At 54.4% G+C, this 17061-nt stretch overlaps 2 protein-coding genes across 10 annotated transcripts in view; one reads left to right on the forward strand and one right to left on the reverse strand.

Annotated features, from left to right (window-relative positions):
* The window catches only part of MEF2A (myocyte enhancer factor 2A), a 102091-nt gene extending 97836 nt beyond the window's left edge, over nt 1–4255 (forward strand). For all 7 annotated transcript variants that reach the window (XM_045824768.1, XM_045824770.1, XM_045824772.1 and 4 more), the window contains one exon: nt 473–4255. In XM_045824768.1, the coding sequence (XP_045680724.1) occupies nt 473–830 (358 nt within the window). In that variant the 3' untranslated portion in view covers nt 831–4255. The remainder of the gene's footprint in view (nt 1–472) is intronic.
* A 7603-nt stretch (nt 4256–11858) lies between these two features.
* On the reverse strand, nt 11859–16999 carry LYSMD4 (LysM domain containing 4). 3 transcript variants are annotated; one of them, XM_045825116.1, is made up of 3 exons: nt 16958–16999; nt 15471–15760; nt 11859–13187 (listed from the first exon to the last, which is right to left on the reverse strand). In XM_045825116.1, the coding sequence occupies exons 2-3, from the start codon at nt 15750–15752 to the stop codon at nt 12582–12584; spliced, it is 888 nt and encodes a 295-aa protein (XP_045681072.1). In that variant the 5' UTR covers nt 15753–15760; nt 16958–16999; the 3' UTR covers nt 11859–12581. The 3 variants fall into 3 exon arrangements, with proteins under 3 accessions (XP_045681072.1, XP_045681071.1, XP_045681070.1); XM_045825115.1 differs by having other exon boundaries at nt 16884–16994; XM_045825114.1 differs by lacking the exon at nt 16958–16999 and adding an exon at nt 16580–16819.
* Between the last annotated feature and the right edge of the window lie 62 nt (nt 17000–17061).

Below are 17061 nucleotides of genomic sequence, written 5' to 3' on the forward strand. Positions count from 1 at the left end.
TGGGGACGTGGTGCTCGGAGCAGGGAAGAGCCGTGCACACCCTCCTGTCCTGCCCCGAGCAAGTTGCTCACCTTGTGTGAGACCAATTCCTCTCTGGGAATGGGGTGACGCGGCTGGCTTCTGCTGGAGCCACTGTGAGCAGAGGTGTCCTGCCTCCCACGGCCAGAGCGAGACCCGGCTGTGGAGGACGGGAGGTGGGACATGGGAGTCAGGGTACCAGTGGCTCCCCTGGGGCTCGGCCCACGCACAGCACTGGCCCCCAAAGGGCTCGACTGGACTGTTTTGGGGGTTTTTCCTGCCGGGGAGATGTGGTCTCTTTTGGGGTCAGGCACTGAAGGGAATGGCCAAAGCTGGCCTCGGGGAGCCGGGCAGGGTCTCCGAGGGGGCTCCCCTCAGTCAGGAGGTCTGCCCTGTCCTTGCCACGCAGGGACGCCCACAGCCACCTAACGTTGCCACCGTCTTCTCCCCGCAGCTCTGGAGGGCAGTTATCTCAGGGTTCGAACTTGTCCATCAACACCAACCAAAACATCAACATCAAGTCAGAGCCGATTTCACCTCCCCGGGATCGCGTGACCCCGTCAGGCTTCCAGCAGCCGCAGCAGCAGCCGCCACCACCGCCGCCACCTTCACAAGCCCCGCAGCCCCGGCAGGAAGTGGGGCGCTCGCCCGTGGACAGCCTGAGCAGCTCGAGCAGCTCCTACGACGGCAGTGACCGGGAGGATCCGCGGGGGGACTTCCACTCGCCCATTGTGCTCAGCCGGCCCCCGAACGCCGAGGACAGAGAGAGCCCTTCTGTGAAGCGGATGCGCATGGACGCCTGGGTGACCTAAGGCCGCCGGGCCGGTGGCTGGTACTGTGTTACTGCAGTGAGCTGCCCGCCGTAGCTAAGGGGGTTGGTGCGGACACGAGGTAAATATATTTATATGTACATACATACATATCTGCCCTTCACGTATGTATGTATGTGGGTGTGAGTGTGTGCGTGGGTGTGTGTTGCATTCGCAGAGTCAGGTGCGCGTCCCCGGCAGAGCAGGCGCCTGTAGGCAGAGTCTAGTCTGGCGTCTCCCCGGGCTCCGCGTTCGCGCGACGCCCAGTTTTTGCGGAGAAACGTGTGCCCGTAGGTCACCCTCCCACACTAGCTTGCGGAAGCCTCGAGGGCCCTCCCTGTCGTATTTACCTGTGCGGTGACTGTAGTGCTGCGGAGAAGTGCTTTGTAGACCAGAGCAGTAGGAAAGCAGGAACCGAGAAAGCAATACTGTACATAAAACGTCATTTATATTAACCACCCAACCTGGCATGGGTCTCTTTTGCAAAGGGGTGCATGGTAAAGGGCTGTCGATAGTACAAAACAAAAAAGCCCCACACGTAACTGTTTTGCACGTGCAAAAATGTATTGGGTCAAAAAAGTGATCTTTAGCTAATAAAAGAGAGAAAACACGCATGAGATTTTCAGAAAATACTAGCCTAGAAATATAGAGCATTAACAAAATAAATTAATATATTAAGTTATAATTGGAATATGTCAGAAGTTTCTTTTTACATTCGTATCTTAAAAAATAAACTGATTTTAGCTCATGTATATTTTATATGAAAGAAAACACCCTTATGAATTGATGACTATATATAAAATTATATTCACTACTTTTGAAACATTCTGCTATGAATTATTTATATAAGCCAAAGCTGTATGTTTTAACTTTTTTTTAAGAGACTAGCTTTATCTTGTTTTAACTTTTTAGTTTTATTCTAAGAGGGGAAAAAATATCTTGCAAGCAGAACCTTGGAAAAAAAAAGCCATGAACACTTACTATTCTATATATAAATTAAAAGTTGAGCCAAACGTTCTGTAAATAGCATCTTAAATATATTATCACCTTTGATGTAAGTACCTATGTATTGTATGGTCACCAGATTAAAAAGTATATTTTTGTGGATTTGCCGCCAATCTGGGGGGGAGGCGAGATCCCTGTTGAGTATTCACTGTTCGATATTTACTATTTTGTTAAATATACTGTACTTCGGATTTTCATTATTAGCCCAGTCCTTCCGGGGTTGTGTACGGGCCCTCCCTGGTGGTGAGTGTGTGGTGTTGCCTTGTAATCTTTGTGCTGTATGGATTGAGCATCATTATATATTTTATATGTGTGCATAAATAGCAAAGTGGCAAAAAAAAATGGGTGTTAAGTTCATCCTGCATAAATATACAGTGTGTTGTAGCAGGTTTTGTGAGGCATTACTGAAACCTTGCCTTCTGTGAGGAAGCACTAGCAGCAGAGGCTGACCCGGCACTAGCGAAGACGGCCAGCCAGATGAGCACAAAGGTTCCAGCGTGGCAAACGACGGGGGCCTCTCGGGGCGGGGACCTCTTCCTCCCCGCCTCTGAGGGGGGAGGGTACGAGCCCTCAGCTCCCACCCCACCAAGGCCTTACTTATGCTTGCAGGGGGGCAGCGGGGCGTCCCTGGTCTGGGCTTGTGCCACGCGCAGAGTTCAAAGTCCTGCAGATCTTCTACCACAGATTTTTAAGTACTACTTTTCCTGAGAAACTCCAAGAGAGTGAGGGTTTAAAAATGCTGCTATTTTATATTTTACACTTAACAGTGAGCAGCTGCCTACACTTTGTACTTGCGTTTTGTTTTCCCCCTAAATTGCATCCCTTTTGGGGCTTCCCTTAGGTGCTCTCCGTGACAGGTCACCAGGCAGGTTCTCTGAGCGGCACCTGGGCGGGAGCCGCCGGCAGCTGCAGAGCGGGGTCCCTCCAGGGACAGTGAGGGCAGGGCAGCCGGCAGGGGGCGCACCAGCGCAGACACCCCTCACTCACCGAGGACTCGCTTTTAGGACGTCCCCACCTTTCTGAACGGCTTCCTCGCAGGCACACTTCTTCGCAGTCGCACCCACCGAGCCGGAACCAGGCCGGCTCCCGGCACCCAACTTCCAAGACGACCCTCACCGCACGCACCCGCCCGCCCGCAGCTCTGCAAGTGTTCAGTGACCTTCCGTTGTTGCTTCTGCATGTTCCTGACCTTCTGCTGTCCACGGGCATGGGAGTGGACACCGTCACATTTACTGTCTATTTTCTTGTGTGCCTTAAGAGATGGCTTTTCCGACTGTGTCTCAATAGTCTTTCTTTCTATGCAGGTTTCTAATCAGTACAACTACTGTTTTCTAAAATAACCTCGCACAAGGCTCGGAGTTTGTATTTCAATCTCACTGACCAAGTAACAATGTGCTCCGTTCTCGGGAACCGAGTGTCCGACTGTTAGCCCTTCTCCCACACGCGCAGGGACCCCGAGCACACGGGCTCGGCAGGCAGCCCCCCCCCCCCCCCACCTCGGCCGCACGCACGGACGCACATACTCAGCCCCGGTGCGCGCGGCTCAGACCGGCGGAGGCGCTGGCGGGCTCCCTAGAACCTCCATCTCACACCCTCTCACACGAAGTGTTTTGTATGACACCATCATAAGAAAAATGCATCCATGCAGATGAAGTATTTTATTACTAAAAGACAAAAACAAAAAAAGCTTAGCGTGAATTGCACTGGTTACAGCACGGTTCCCGACAGCTGTGCTTCCCTGCGGACCCTGACGGCGGAGGGAGACGCCCCCCACCCCCAGGCCTGCAGGCGGTCCCGCCCCAAACTCCATCCCGTGAGCCCCCATTCCGTCCATTGTGTTCGAGACCCGATCAGGGGTTTGCTCTGAAGGGAACCATCTGTCTCACCATTTCCTCTCGCCAGAGGGACAGCTAACAGAGCACCCACATGTTTTCTGTATCGACCATCACGCGCACAAGAAATACATAGTAAATAGGGAAGCAGAAACTCCTGGCATTGGATCCTAGGAAGCTAGATGATTATTAGAATGTGAACAAGATTTTACAAATGTACAACTTTCCTTTCTCTGTAGAAACTTTCTTCACTTTGCTGTGCAAGAAGACACTGCTTTGCTATATTTAAAATGGCTTTTTTAAAAGAGATTTATGTATTTGGTAAATGTTTGTAGTCAACAGTTCACACAAGAAGCTGTACGCGGTTTGCCACGTGAAACCGTTTGGCGGCACAAGCTGGACTTTGTTGCCATCCCTGAGATGAAAACTAAGTTAATCTCGACTTCTCCCTGCTGTGTTGTTTTTTCTTCATTATACAATAAATATGATAGTGAACTTTTTATCAAATGGATAAGAAAATGCTAGAGGTTGTTGTAAACTATTTGTATCCTGCACTCACTACAGTAAAGACAGACTGGCTTTTCCTGTGTACTCCAGACTCTGTCGTGCTTGCCCCAGCCGGCCCGGCGCCCCTCCCCCAGCCCCCGCCCACCTGCAGGCGCCCTCTGCGCCCTGACCCGCAGCCAAGGGGACGGCCACAGCGCCCGCCAGCCGCCCCGCCCCCCCAGCCTGGCCCTGGGCCCCTAGGATGCAGCCAGCAAGCCGGTCCCCAGCATCGGCCCTGCACGCAGGACCCGCACACGCCTGAGTGCCAGGGCAGGAGAGCAGCGGGGCGGCTATCGTTAGAGTCTCTCTCTCTCTCTCTCTCTCTCAAGCTTGTGGCGAAATTGTTTTGCCCGAAGTGCATACATAATGCTGAGCTGGGGCAGCCAAAGACAGATCTAAATGAATTTTTATTTCTAAAAGCAATAGGTGGGGGAGACGTGCAGTGGAAAGTTCTCTTCCTCCGGTTTGCCTTCTAAAAGCCTAGCTAAGCAGATTCTTGCAGTCAATTAAATTAAAAGCTAAATTTTTCTGCTGCCGGTACTCGCTGGTTAGAGGGAGGCTATTCGGAGGTTTCTGAAAGGTGGCTGAGCGCTGCGGCTAAAAATACTCCGCCGCACCTGCAGCTATTTAAAACCCATTCACTGGGCTGCCGAGTCAGCGCCCGGGTGCCGGCCTCCGGGCTGCGCCGCAAGTTGAAGCTGACTCTGCGCCAGCTGGGCGGCTCCGGCCTGTTCCGTCCGGGGCCTCTGGAGGGGTCACAGGACCCCTCGACACGGAACTGGGGGGACACAGTGTTTCTTCCGGCTCCACCAAAGCACCAACACCCTGGGGAGGGGCACCCTGGGTGGCTGCATAAGCCTAGCTGCCAGCGCAGCGGGGGCTGCAGACACGCTGTGCCCAGAGGGGTGCGTCCCAGCCACCGGACCCCCAGCCACACTCCCACCTGCCGCACACTCGCGGTCACAGCACAGGGACGGTGCCGGAGGACGAGAACTCACGGTTGCACCAGCCGGTGTCACCGCCCGCCCCTTTTCACTTCATGTTCAACTAACTCACTTCCGAAGCAGCTGGAGAAATGGCAGTTCCCACACACCCGTCTCCCCCAGTGTTAACACGCACACAACCCCCGGCCTTCACGCCGACGCAGCTGCGTGTTAACTGAGTACAGCGCCTCAATGTCACGGTTTCCCCGAGAGGTCTGTGCCCGCGACAGGATCCGGTCCGGACCCCACACGGACGGATGGCGGGGGGGTCTGCAGAGGGCCCCTCGGTGTGGGTCTGCCCGGCCCATCGCGGCGGCAGCGAGCTGGCCGTGCCCGGAGGAGCGCACTGACCGACGTGTGCCGGGGCAGCACCGGGTCCAGGCCGATGTCTGCCTGCGGCCCGTGCGGCCCGTGACCACCGACAGGTGACCCCGGGAGCTCCTGAGACCAGAGAGATGTCCCCTCGGGCTCTCGCCCGCGCACCGCAGCGCCCTGTCCACACCTGTGGCCCCTGCGGCGGGTTTCCCCGCCTCTCCCTGCATCGCGGTGGGGCCTCTGCAAGGGGCAGCTGTTCCTTCTCTCCACGTGGTCAGCTGCTGACCTCGTTATGGACCTGGGGTACTTATGTGATTCTGGGGGCTATAATCTAGCACTAGCAGCACTTTGTTCTGTGAATTATTGCGGCTGTGGCCACAAAGAACGCCCTCTGCTGGGTTCCCCTGCTGCGCGGGAAGCCCCTCCCCACTCGGGGCGTGTCCCCCCCCCACGTGCTCACTGCCCGTCGGTGTTCGGGCCCAGCGCTGCACCAGCCGCTTCCCCAACAACGAGATGAAAAGGGAAATCAAGAAACACCTAGAAATAAATGAAAATGGAAACAGTGACAAGAACCCACGGGGTGCTGGGAAAGCAGTTCCTAAAGGGGCAGTTAGTTCACAGCAATAAATGGAAATGTAAAAACAGCAAGGGTCTCAGACCTGCAGGTGCGCCCCAAGGAACTCAAAAGGAACAAACTGAACTGAGCCCAGCTTAGCAGAAGGAAAGAGGAACAGCACAGAGCAGAAATAAATGAAGCAGAGATCAGAAAGAAAAGATTGATGACACTAAGAGCCAGTTTAAAAAAAAAGACTTAACTGGGAAGTCGTCAAACCACACAAGGAAAAACCAGAACTGGAAAAGACAAAACCGACGAGACTTACGCAGCATCGCAAGGCACTGCAGGGGACGGCGGCACTGGGGACCTGGGTTAACGGGGTGCATCCCTAGAGCAAAACCCACGGAGACCGAGTCCTGAAGGAACAGACCCTCCCAGCAGACCGTCCCGGGGGAGCAGCCAGACCGACCGACCAGCCACGCCCCTCCCGGCACAGGAAAGCCGGGGCCAGAAGGTTTCTCGGGTGAAGTCTAGCCGATGTTCAGAACAACTAACTGCGGTCCTTCCTCAGGTCCAGAAAATGAAGAGGGGACGATCCCAAACTCATCCTGCGGGGCAGGGTCGCTGACCCTGGCGCCGACGCCGGACAAGGGCAGCGTGAGAACCAGACCGCAGCCCGCCGCCCCTCACGACCACGGGCGCCGCACACACTCGAGAAGCAAGAGCGAGCCGAGGTCAACGGCGCCCGAGAACCACTCCCCACGAGCAGGTGGGGTCGCCCCCGGGGCAGCAGGGTGTTCTGGCGACTCCGTGCTCCACCCTCCCCCCCCCGCCCGTGACAGAGGGACGGACGGGCAGCAATCACAGGACCCCCCCAGATGCCGAAGCACCGCTGACACCGAGACCACGGCCCTTCCTGACAACGCTCGGCAAACCGCGTGTGGCAGGCGTGTGCCCCGCACACCGAAGGCCCCGTACCTGACTCACGTCCACAGCGGACACCACCCCCCACGGCCGGAGAGGACACGTTCCGGAAGCCCCAGCCAGAGCAGTCAGGCAGCACAGAGCAACGGGGATTCGGGGTGGGGACAGGGGACAGGGGAGACCCCAGCTGCCCCGGTCCCTGCCCCCCACCCAAGATCACTACTAGACAGCTCCTCGCTAACGGCGGCAGAGACCGCACAAGTGCAAGGGACAAGAGGCCGCCACGGATGGATGGCTCTGTGCCAGACCTGGGCAACCTGGAGGAGCCAGAAAAATTCTGAGAAACAGCCCACCAAGAGCTCAGAAACAACGTACCCAGACTGGTGCGGGAACAAACAATCTGAACAGGCCAGTTGCTAATGAGAAGATTAAATCAATAATCAGACCCTGGAGCCGACGGCTTCACTAGTCAACCTTACCAAACCCTGGAGGAACGAACACCAGTCCTGTACAAGCTGTTCCAAGAATCAGAGCGGGAACACCCCCAAAGTCACTATACAAGGCCAGCACTGCCCTGACCCTAGAGCTAGAAAAAGCCAATGTAAAAACACTACAGGCCAACATCCCTGATGAACAAAGATGTACCCCCCTCCCCCTCCCCCAAAAAAGCTAGGAGACCAAAGTCAGCAGCACGTGAGAAGGACCACTCACCAGGAGCAAGTGGGTTTATTCCAGGGAGGCAGCGACGGTTCAGCATCCCCAAACCAGTCACTGTGACACGCCTCCTCAGCGAGAGGAACGTTAAAAATCCTACGATCATCTCGACAGATGCAAAAAAAGCACTGACAAAATTCAACATCCGTTTGTGGTAAAAACTCTTAACCGACTGGGCAGAGAAGGAGTGCGCCTCAACGTAACAGGCCACACGAGACAAGCCCACGGCTGACGTCCTGCTTACGGTGGACGGCCGACAACTTGCCCCGGAGGCGGGGTGCAAGGACAGCGTGCTCACTCCGCGCACCGCGCCCACTCCGCCCCGCGCTGGCGGGCCCGGCGACGGGCCTGCAGGCAAGAAATGAAAAGCATCAGAATTGGAAGAGGTAAAATTGCCTCCATTTAAAGATGACCGTTTTATATATACCACGGGATTCTAAAGATCCCACCAAAAAACCGTTCGGTAAATCCAATAAAGGTCCAGGATACAAGATGCACACACAAAAGGCAGTAGTGTGTATGTGTGTATGCTAACAGTGAACTATCTGGGGAAAAAAAGAGAGAGAAAAGGTCCCACGTAGGACAGCATCAAAACCAACAAAACACCCAGGAACCAGTCTCACCGCGATGGCGAGGGACGCCGACACTGAGTGTGCCACGGAGCGAATGAGAGGCACTGAAGATGCACACGCGTGAGCCGGAAGGCATGCCCGGCTCATGGGCCGGGGGGCGTGACGTGGGTAAAAACCCGCACTCCTCAAAGTCACCGCAGAGCCACACGATGGCTCTCAGGATTCCCCGGCATCTTTTCCTCTTACGCAAGCAGGAGAAACAGCCCTAATTTTCAGGGGGGCACACAAGACTCTCAACCCCGGCAGCCGTGACCAGACAGCACAAGGCAGGGGACAGCAGCCCCCCTGGCTCCGAGGTGTTATCATCAGAGCGCTGCAGTGACCCAAACGCTGTGGCCCTGGGAGCTGCGGTGCTGGGAGCTGCAGCAGCAGGGGCAGTGCAGGAACGGCACCGAACAGCCACCAGCCGGCGGAACGGAACCGGGAGCCCAGGTTCAGTGAGCGCACGCCGACAGAGTGCAGTGGTGGTGGGCAAAGGAGCCGAGGACACTGGCTGGAGAAGAGGGGTCTCTTCACCAAACAGCGCTGGGAAAACTGGTGTTCACACCCATCACAAAAATTAACTCAAAGTGGATTAAAGCCTTGAATGGAAGACTGAAAACCGTAAAACTCCTAGAAGAAATTGTAGGAAGTAAATATCTTTTTTTTTTAATTTATTTTTACCTTGTTTATTGAATTTGTTGGGGCAACACGGGTTAATAAAGTTATATAGGTCTCAGGCATCTTATTCCACAGCACACCATCTCTACACTGTTGTCCATGCTGTCGTCGGTGTGAGTTATGTTTTTACTGTTTTGTGTAACCCCTCCCCCTCCCCCCCAGCTCTGCCAACCCCTCCCCCCTGACGGCTGTCAGCTGGTTCTCCACCTGGGAGTCGGTTTCCGTTCCGTTTGTCAGCTTCTTTTCCTCATCCGACTCCCCGTGTGAGTGAAATCACACGGTAGGAAGTGAGCTTCTTGACACTGGCCTTGGCGAGGATTTTTGGGTCTGACCGCTAAAGCACACACCAGCACGTCAAAAATAGACAAGCGGGATATAACATCCAACTAAAAAGCTTCTACGCAGCAAAGGAAACCATCAACAAAATATAAAGACGACCCCTGGAATGGGAAAAAGGGTTTGCAACCGTGTATCTAACAAGGGGTTAATATCCAAAATGTATACAGAACTCACACAACTCAATAGGGAAAAACAAACAAACCAAACCAAAAAACCACATTTAAAAACGGGCCAAGGGCCTCAACAGACCTTTTCCCAAAGAAGTCATGAATCACCAAGGGCATGAAACGGTGTGCAACGTCCCTCACCACGCCCCTCAAAACCGCGGTGAGACATCACCGCGCACCTGTCAGGACGGCTACCGTCAGGAAGAGAGGTGACAAAAGCTGGGGAGGAGGTGGACCAAGGGGACTGTGAATCATGCAGCTGCTGTGGACAACGGTACGGGGGCAGGGGAGGCTCCTCGAAATGTCAAAAGGAGAACGACCCCGGGACCCAGCATGTGGGGGGGCTTTGCCTGCAGGGACCCCCCAGCCGCCGAGGATGAGATAAGTCTACGGAGACATGATCTGCTTGGGGAGGAAAGGTGGCCGATCTCTCAAAGGAGAAGGGCCAGGAGCCTGTTCCTCAATGGGCTTTTATTAGATTCACTTGCACAGGAATACAGATAAAGCTCATCAATCATGGTCAGGCAGTAAGGGTCAAATGATAGATAACATACAAAGAACTCTGAGGGCCTATTCTGAGTCAGGGTCTAATAGCTAAAGGGCTGCAAAACTTTGGGAGACAAACTCATTTCCTGCTCGGACCTTTATCATTTAATTAAGAACATTCTTAGCAAAGCAGGTTTCACAGGATTTTACACATTCTTTCTCAGGCCTGATCGCCTGGGGAGCCCGCCCTTTCCAGCACAGGCTGCACCACCCTCTGTCCTTGTTTCAGGCTTAAGTCAGGCAGGGGAAGGAAGGCAGCCAAGAGATTAGGAGACTTCTCCCAGACAGAATGAGGACTCAGGCTTTGTCAAAGCTGAGGGGCGGGGGTCCATCACCCCCTTTAGCTGTAGCCCCCAAAGTCCTTCCCTGGGGGCCTCCCACATGATCGTGCCTGTCTTATGTCGCTCCCCCCTTGGGGAATCTTACCCATCACTGACTAACCAACCAAGTACTGGGGGCCAGTTATGGTTTACTTCTTTGAGACAAGAAGTAAAAGGAGCAGAAGTGGTGCTCCTGCCAGGGAGATAAGCTTTGTCTCCTCGGTGGCTCACGGTCTGAAGGTCGCCCACTCAGCCTTAGCCTTCAGGGGGGTTACAGCTCCTGAAACCAGGCAGGGCGGCTCCCAACACCAGCAGGTCCACCTCTGGGAACACACTCAGAGGAAACGGAAACACCGTGTCTCCATCTCCGTGTTTGTAGCAGCTTCACATACAAGACGTGGAGCATAAATGGATGTAGAAGTTACACACACACACACACACACACACACACACACACTGAGATACCGCACCATAGAAAAGGCAACCCTACCACTGGAGACGGAAGGCCCTTAAGGGCCTTCTATAAAGACACTGTCCGGTCTTGTATGTGGAGTCTAAAACAAAAGCAGCAGCCAAACTCATAGAAAAAAGAGACCGGATCTGGGGTCACCAGAGGCAGGGGGCGGGGACACGGCAAAGGTGGGCAGAGGGACAAAGTGCCAGTTCCAAGGCCAGCGAGGACTGGGGTGTAACCGCACACAGTGACGACAGTGAACACTGCCGAGTGAGGCGCATGAACCTCGTTAGAAGCAAATCTTAAAGAGTTCTCATCACAAGGAAACCCCCTCCCTTTTTTGTATCTGTGAGAACATGGATGTTAGCTAAACTCACCGCGGCCATCACGTCACTACACTGGTAAGTCAAATCACTGCACTGTGCACCTTAGACTTCCACAGTGCTCTTCGTCAACTGCATCACACACACACACACACACACACACACAACCACACACACACAACAGGAAGAAAGGAAAACCTTCAGATCTCCTCCGTGAGCCGTCTTTACAGGCCCCCATCGCTCCCCCTCAAGCCCGGGCTTCAGTTAAGGCAGAGGCAGCGGAAAGAGCGACCTCCCCCAGGAAGGCAGGGACAGGGGTGACCCGAGGCGCCTGCTCTCAGGCCTCTGTGCACCTCGCCCCCCCACCGCCAGCACCAGCCCCCAGCACTGCGGTTCAGTGGTGGGGGCCGCTGTTCACCCAAAAGGACTGAACACAATCGCTTCTTTGAGACAAGAACTCATGAAAGACACTAAAAACGTAATAAAATATGGAGAAAACGAGCTTCATGGCCTCTGGTGTGCATACCTAGTGAACAGTTTTGAACACCTTATGCAGACCAGTCAGCTAGACGGTGGGTGACCTTCACCTTGGGCACAAGCCCGGGACACCATCACCCCTGTCTTCTCCATCATGTCCCAGCCTTTCAGTTTTGAATCACCAGCCCCCCAGTTAGAGGAAAAAGAAAAACAAAACAAAACAAAACCAGGAATCAGCTTTCCTTCACAGAAGAAATTATTTTATTCCATTTGGAGGACCCAGTATTCATTCTTTGCCGGGCAAAAGTCATGTTCCCACAGGACACTGGGCCCCACGCAGTGAAGTCAGTGATGACAAATGGAACCCTGTGGCAACCAGGATTTAGGGCATTTTTTATTATTTTAGAAGTGGCGTTGCCTCACAAAGGCGGACCGGTGAGGCAGACACCAGGCAGGGCGGCATTCAGACAACCGGACTGCGCCATCTGCCGGGCAGACAGGGAGCCCCGCTGGTCAGAGCCTGTCGCCCTCCGCGGCAGGCGGGCGGGGACCACTGCCGACAGCCCAGCGCCCAGAGCCCAGCCTGGGGCTCCCGCCCCGCAGGTGCGCCAGCCGAGGCCAGCGCTCTCCTCCCCAGCACGTCCGTCTGTCTGGGGGCCGCACAGCGCTGCCGTGAAGACACTCAGCCCTCCACAAACTCGCGTCAGCGTTTCTCCTGCTGCGCCTTCCAGGGTGTGCGGGCGGCCCGAGGGCGCAGGTGGTTCGGCTCCACTGCCATGCATTCGGCGAGGACGGGGCATGCTCACTCGACGAGGGTGGTTCAGTGAGGACACACTGGTGGCTTCTGGAACGGGTCCGATCCCACAGGACAGTCAATGCAGCACCCCAGGAGGTGGCTGTGCCAGCGGATGTGGGTCACAAGCCCCGTCGCTACCTGAGCCTGTAGCCACAGCAGCCACAGCTAGTTCCCTACCCAGGCGGCTGGCCTGAGAGGGCCGTCCAGAGAGGGGGTGGCTGCCACTGGGATCGCCGCTTTGGGGGTGTGCCCCGGAACTGCACTCATCGCAACCGAGCCGTTGGACACAGCTGTTGCGTTCCAGCTCCCAGGACTCTCCCCTGTGGCTTGTATTTTAAAATAGACCAGATAGAACACTGGTAAAACGACGCCCACGAGAAGCATGATACAGACAGCATTCCACCACTGAATCCCACAGTCCGCCCCATACGCCGGCGTCTTCGGGGGGGCCGGGGGCAGCAGCTGATCGGGGGACTCCACGCAGTAACCGTCCCTCCCAAAGATTTCCGACCGCGCTGCGTGCTCGATGTTCTGGTCGATGCCCTTGAAGAAATCCGCCAGCGGGCTGGCGGTGGCGCTGGCAGCTGCCCCATCCTGGTCCGGCTGCTCCTCGAAGGTCACCCTGGTCTCGGAGGACGGGCCGAGGAGGGGTCTGAGTTCTTTGTGGGTCTCTGTTAGGATCCCATGGTTTTTCACTGGAATCTTAATAGATTTCAAAGCATACAAGTCTTGTTCCCGGATGAAGTTGTTGGCTTTCTTGATATCTGCAACCTAGGGAACCATGGAGACAAACATCACGAAATACACAGGGCTCCTTAGAACCAGTATCCCAACAGCAGCCCCGAGCCTCTGGGGAGGGCAGGCCACGCCCCCTGCTCCAGCCCATCAAGAACACTGGGAAGCTGCGCCTACACGTAAAATGAGTTTAGGCTGAAGAACGGTGTGTTTTGGCCTTAATGTACAACTTCATTATCAAAATTTCCTCTACATTTTCATCTTTGAACAACTTAAGATCAGTTTCGGAAAAGACTCTCGTGTTTGTTTACAGCGTGGCTGCAACCAAATGCTTTCAGGTGGAACACCAGCCGGGCGGGCCAGTGCAGGTCTGCTGCTGTTAACTCCTGAGGCAACAGCGCCCCCATCTGGCTGCCCGCCCTCCCGCAGCGGGACGCACGCAGTTCGGCCGCTGCTGTGCACGGGGTCAACGTGCAAACAGAGCCCCGGCCAGCTGGCCAGGTGTGCAGAACAGCGTTTACCAACAATAACCTTTTAAGAGGTGTGCCTCCAGCATCCTATCACATTTTCTTTTGCACAAGCGCCGCATGGCATACGGACTTAGTTTTTAAATAAAAGTGACCCAGAGTTAATTCACTTGGAGGGTTGCACAACACTTAGGATAATTAGAAGCACATGGGGAATCAGGACCCAAGTGGGAAACTAGGGACTGAAACCTTCTATTCCGATATTAGTGCTGGAGGAGAAAGGAACAGCACTCCGAGTTTTACAAAGTAACAAAGTTCGCCATAAACACCTCCCATAACCCACTTTAAGATTTAAGAAGGAGGGACGTAAATCAAAGATAAACCCTTCCTCGAGCTAATGTCAAAGAAAATCAGAGGCGGGCTCCGCAGTTTTAACACTTACGTCCACTTGGAGAGTGTAAGCACGGCCAACGGACCTTGACACAAAGTCTAATCTGAGGCACCGCCGCCGTCTTAATTATTTAGCAGGTGTTTTCAATCATCTAATTAAACTGGGGTGAGGGACATTTTTAATTGATGTCCTGAAACTGAAGCACAGGTGCTTGGGACCGCTGTGCCTCTGTCTCTGACAAACTCACATCACATGTATTTAATGTGGACAGGAAAACTCATCACTTATTCGAAGCACGATACAGTCTTCACGGACCCATTACACGTCACCGTTCGAAGAAACTCAGTGCGTGTATTCAGCTCTTTGCAGGGTGCGGCTCCTTTTTCTGCTCATGCTCTGGAAGCCATGCAGTGAACCCACAGAGGCCGACCGGAAGGGTCAAACATGTACATTTCAGTACGATTCGAGGGGCCTGCCTGTTTACCTCCCCAATACCCCACAGGTGTGTTCAACCATTTGCACCTTGTTAGACAGTGACAGACAGCTGAAGGAGAAAAAGATTTTTTAAATATCAACAGATTGCTCAGGTAGCCGTAGAGAAAGCCACAGACACTTGTAGCATGGTGTCAGCAAAGCAAAATATACAGTTTCAAACCAAGAGAAAAAGGCAGCAATTCTGTAAATACTTTCCTACTTACTTTGCCACTGTTAATCACTCTGAATGCTAAAAACATAATTAAAGAGAGAGAGAGACAGGGTTATATGGATCCACAGCATACAAAAGCTCGATCATGCAGTCTCAAAAGGGAGAAGACAAAACTTTGCCAACGAAATAAGTTACCACCAGCAGGAAAGGGTCAGAAATTGAGAAGCAGCCAAAAAAGCGAGCATGCCAAAGGAATCTTGGATAAAGTCTGCCCAGCATCTCCGGCCCCACTAGGTCTTTTTTTTTATTTTTAAGATTTTATTTATTTTTAGAGAGGGGGGGAGGCAGGGAGAAAGAGAGGGAGAGAAACAGTGATCAGTTGCCTCTTGCAAGCCGCCAATTGGAGACCTGGCCCACAACCCAGGTATGTGCCCTGACGGGGAATCAAACTGGTGACCTTTCAGTTTGCAGGCCAGCACTCAATCTATGGAGCCGCACTGGCCAGGGCTGGCCCCACTAGGTCTTAAATACGGTTTGGAGGGACAGGGAAGAGCAGACATATTTTGCAGAAAGGGGAAATCCCCCTCACCCGAGATTCCTAACCCTCACTTGTTATGAGCCCAGACTTCAGGGCTGAAAGTACTTCCACCTGCCTTCCATCTCTGGCTAAACAGGGGAGTCCTAGTGCTTCAAGAGGTCTCTCCCAACCACCTGCTGAGGTCGGGGAGGGTCAGCAGGGGCTCCCACGCATCAGTGAGGCCCCACATGGGTGGAAGCCGAGGGCCACTGGCCCTTTCCCCTGTGGGATGTCTTACTTTGCAGCCATACTGGAGAGCGAGCTTGTTGAGGCTGTCCTCCTGGACCAGCTCCCGCTGCAGCAACACGACGTCCCCTGCTCCTGGGTGGGGAGGGTGGTGGGCACCCTTCTTCTGGCGCTCCTTGGCCCGCGGCCGCAGAGCCACACGGTGGGACTCTTCCTCGGAGGAGTCCCCGGGGTCCCCATCACCATTCTCAAACACGTAAACTTGGCTGCTCCGAGTCCCACAGACCATGGCTGGGCCTTGGAAGGTCTTGGTTAACACTCCCTTCTGCCTCATTTTCTTAACTGAAAACCAAACCCCACGGTTAATTCCACACAAGGCATCGTATCCCTCTGACCACATTCAAGGTAAGCGCCTTGTCAGAGATGACTCCTTTCCCAAATCATGGTAAATACTCAAAAAATACCAGCAGTACAAAACAATGTGCTTACGCTGAAATGCAGCATGAGAGATAAGCAAGCAAAAACACCATTTTTTCCTATTTGCATATTTTGCACAGAAAATACAAGAACCCCTCTGTATCTTTCCTTAGTCGTCATCCACACCTGTGCCTGTGACTCCTTGAAACCACAAAAGGAACAGAAAAACTTACCTCTGTGGTCGCCGAGCTGTAAAGAAGTGGCTGGGAATCTTAACTCAGAACCGTGGTACGAAAAATTCTCGTCCCACTTTACACATTTCAAGGTACCATCATTAAAGCCATTTGCTTAGAAGAACTAAGAATTCGGCACTCTGATTCTGAAACATTCTACGTTATATATTACCGAAGGCAAGTTACGGGAAAATTCCTGCCAACCTCAGAAATTCGTCCGGTTTCTCACAAGTCCCTCTGCCTTCGTTTCACCCCACGTCTGGTTTTTATTTTCACTGCCAGCCAAGTGCGAAAGCCGCAATACCCGCTTTCCCCTCTCTAAACCACTCCGATGCGGGCAGACATGAAATCTCAAACACGGAGAATGACAGCCTCACAAGTTGTCTCCGGGACCTTGGGAGCCGCAGAGGGGCGGCCCGTTCGGAGATAGCACGTGGCCCCAGCGCGACACCCTCCCACTCCGCGCCCCCACTCCCGCCCTCCAGGGCCCCCGCCCCACCCCGAGGATCACCTGCGGCGGCCCGCCGTTGGGGCCGTGCCCACCGGTCCGAACTCCGAGCCTACAGGGGCCCCGGAGACTCCCAGGCCTCAGTTTCCCGCAAAGCCTCTTCCGTGACAATAAAAACCCGGGGCGGCCCGCCTCTGCGCTTAGACAGGCGGGGCCCCAACTTACACAAGGCAAGACCTCTGACCTCCAACCCCAACAACCTCGGGCCAGTCTCCCACGGTAGCGGCCGCCGCCGCCCCTCCAGCGGCCGCCCCTCCAGCTGCAGGAGGGTGGCCTGTCACCGAGCCTAACAGCAAGGCAAACTCACCGCGTCGCAAAGGCCTCGCTTAGCCCCACCAACTAGCACCAAGACACCCTCAGTGCCCGAGCAAACCCCGGTACCTCAGCTCCCAGGATTCGCCGCGACGCGCTGCCGGCGCTGCAGGCACGACTGCGCACGCTCGGTGGCTACGAGCGTCAGGGAACCTCGGGGGGTGGGGACCGCA

Source organism: Phyllostomus hastatus, unplaced genomic scaffold (genome assembly GCF_019186645.2).
Source record: "Phyllostomus hastatus isolate PE091 unplaced genomic scaffold, TTU_PhHast_1.1 phas_scaffold_555, whole genome shotgun sequence".
Lineage (NCBI taxonomy): Eukaryota > Metazoa > Chordata > Mammalia > Chiroptera > Phyllostomidae > Phyllostomus > Phyllostomus hastatus.

Excerpts from the sequence above, each read along its gene's own strand:
- LYSMD4 (XM_045825116.1), bottom strand. The coding sequence starts at position 15,752 with ATGAGGCAGAAGGGAGTGTTAACCAAGACCTTCCAAGGCCCAGCCATG. Across the intron at positions 13,188-15,470 it reads CTCTCCAGTATGGCTGCAAA|GTTGCAGATATCAAGAAAGC; the intron begins GTAAGACATCCC and ends ATGGTTCCCTAG.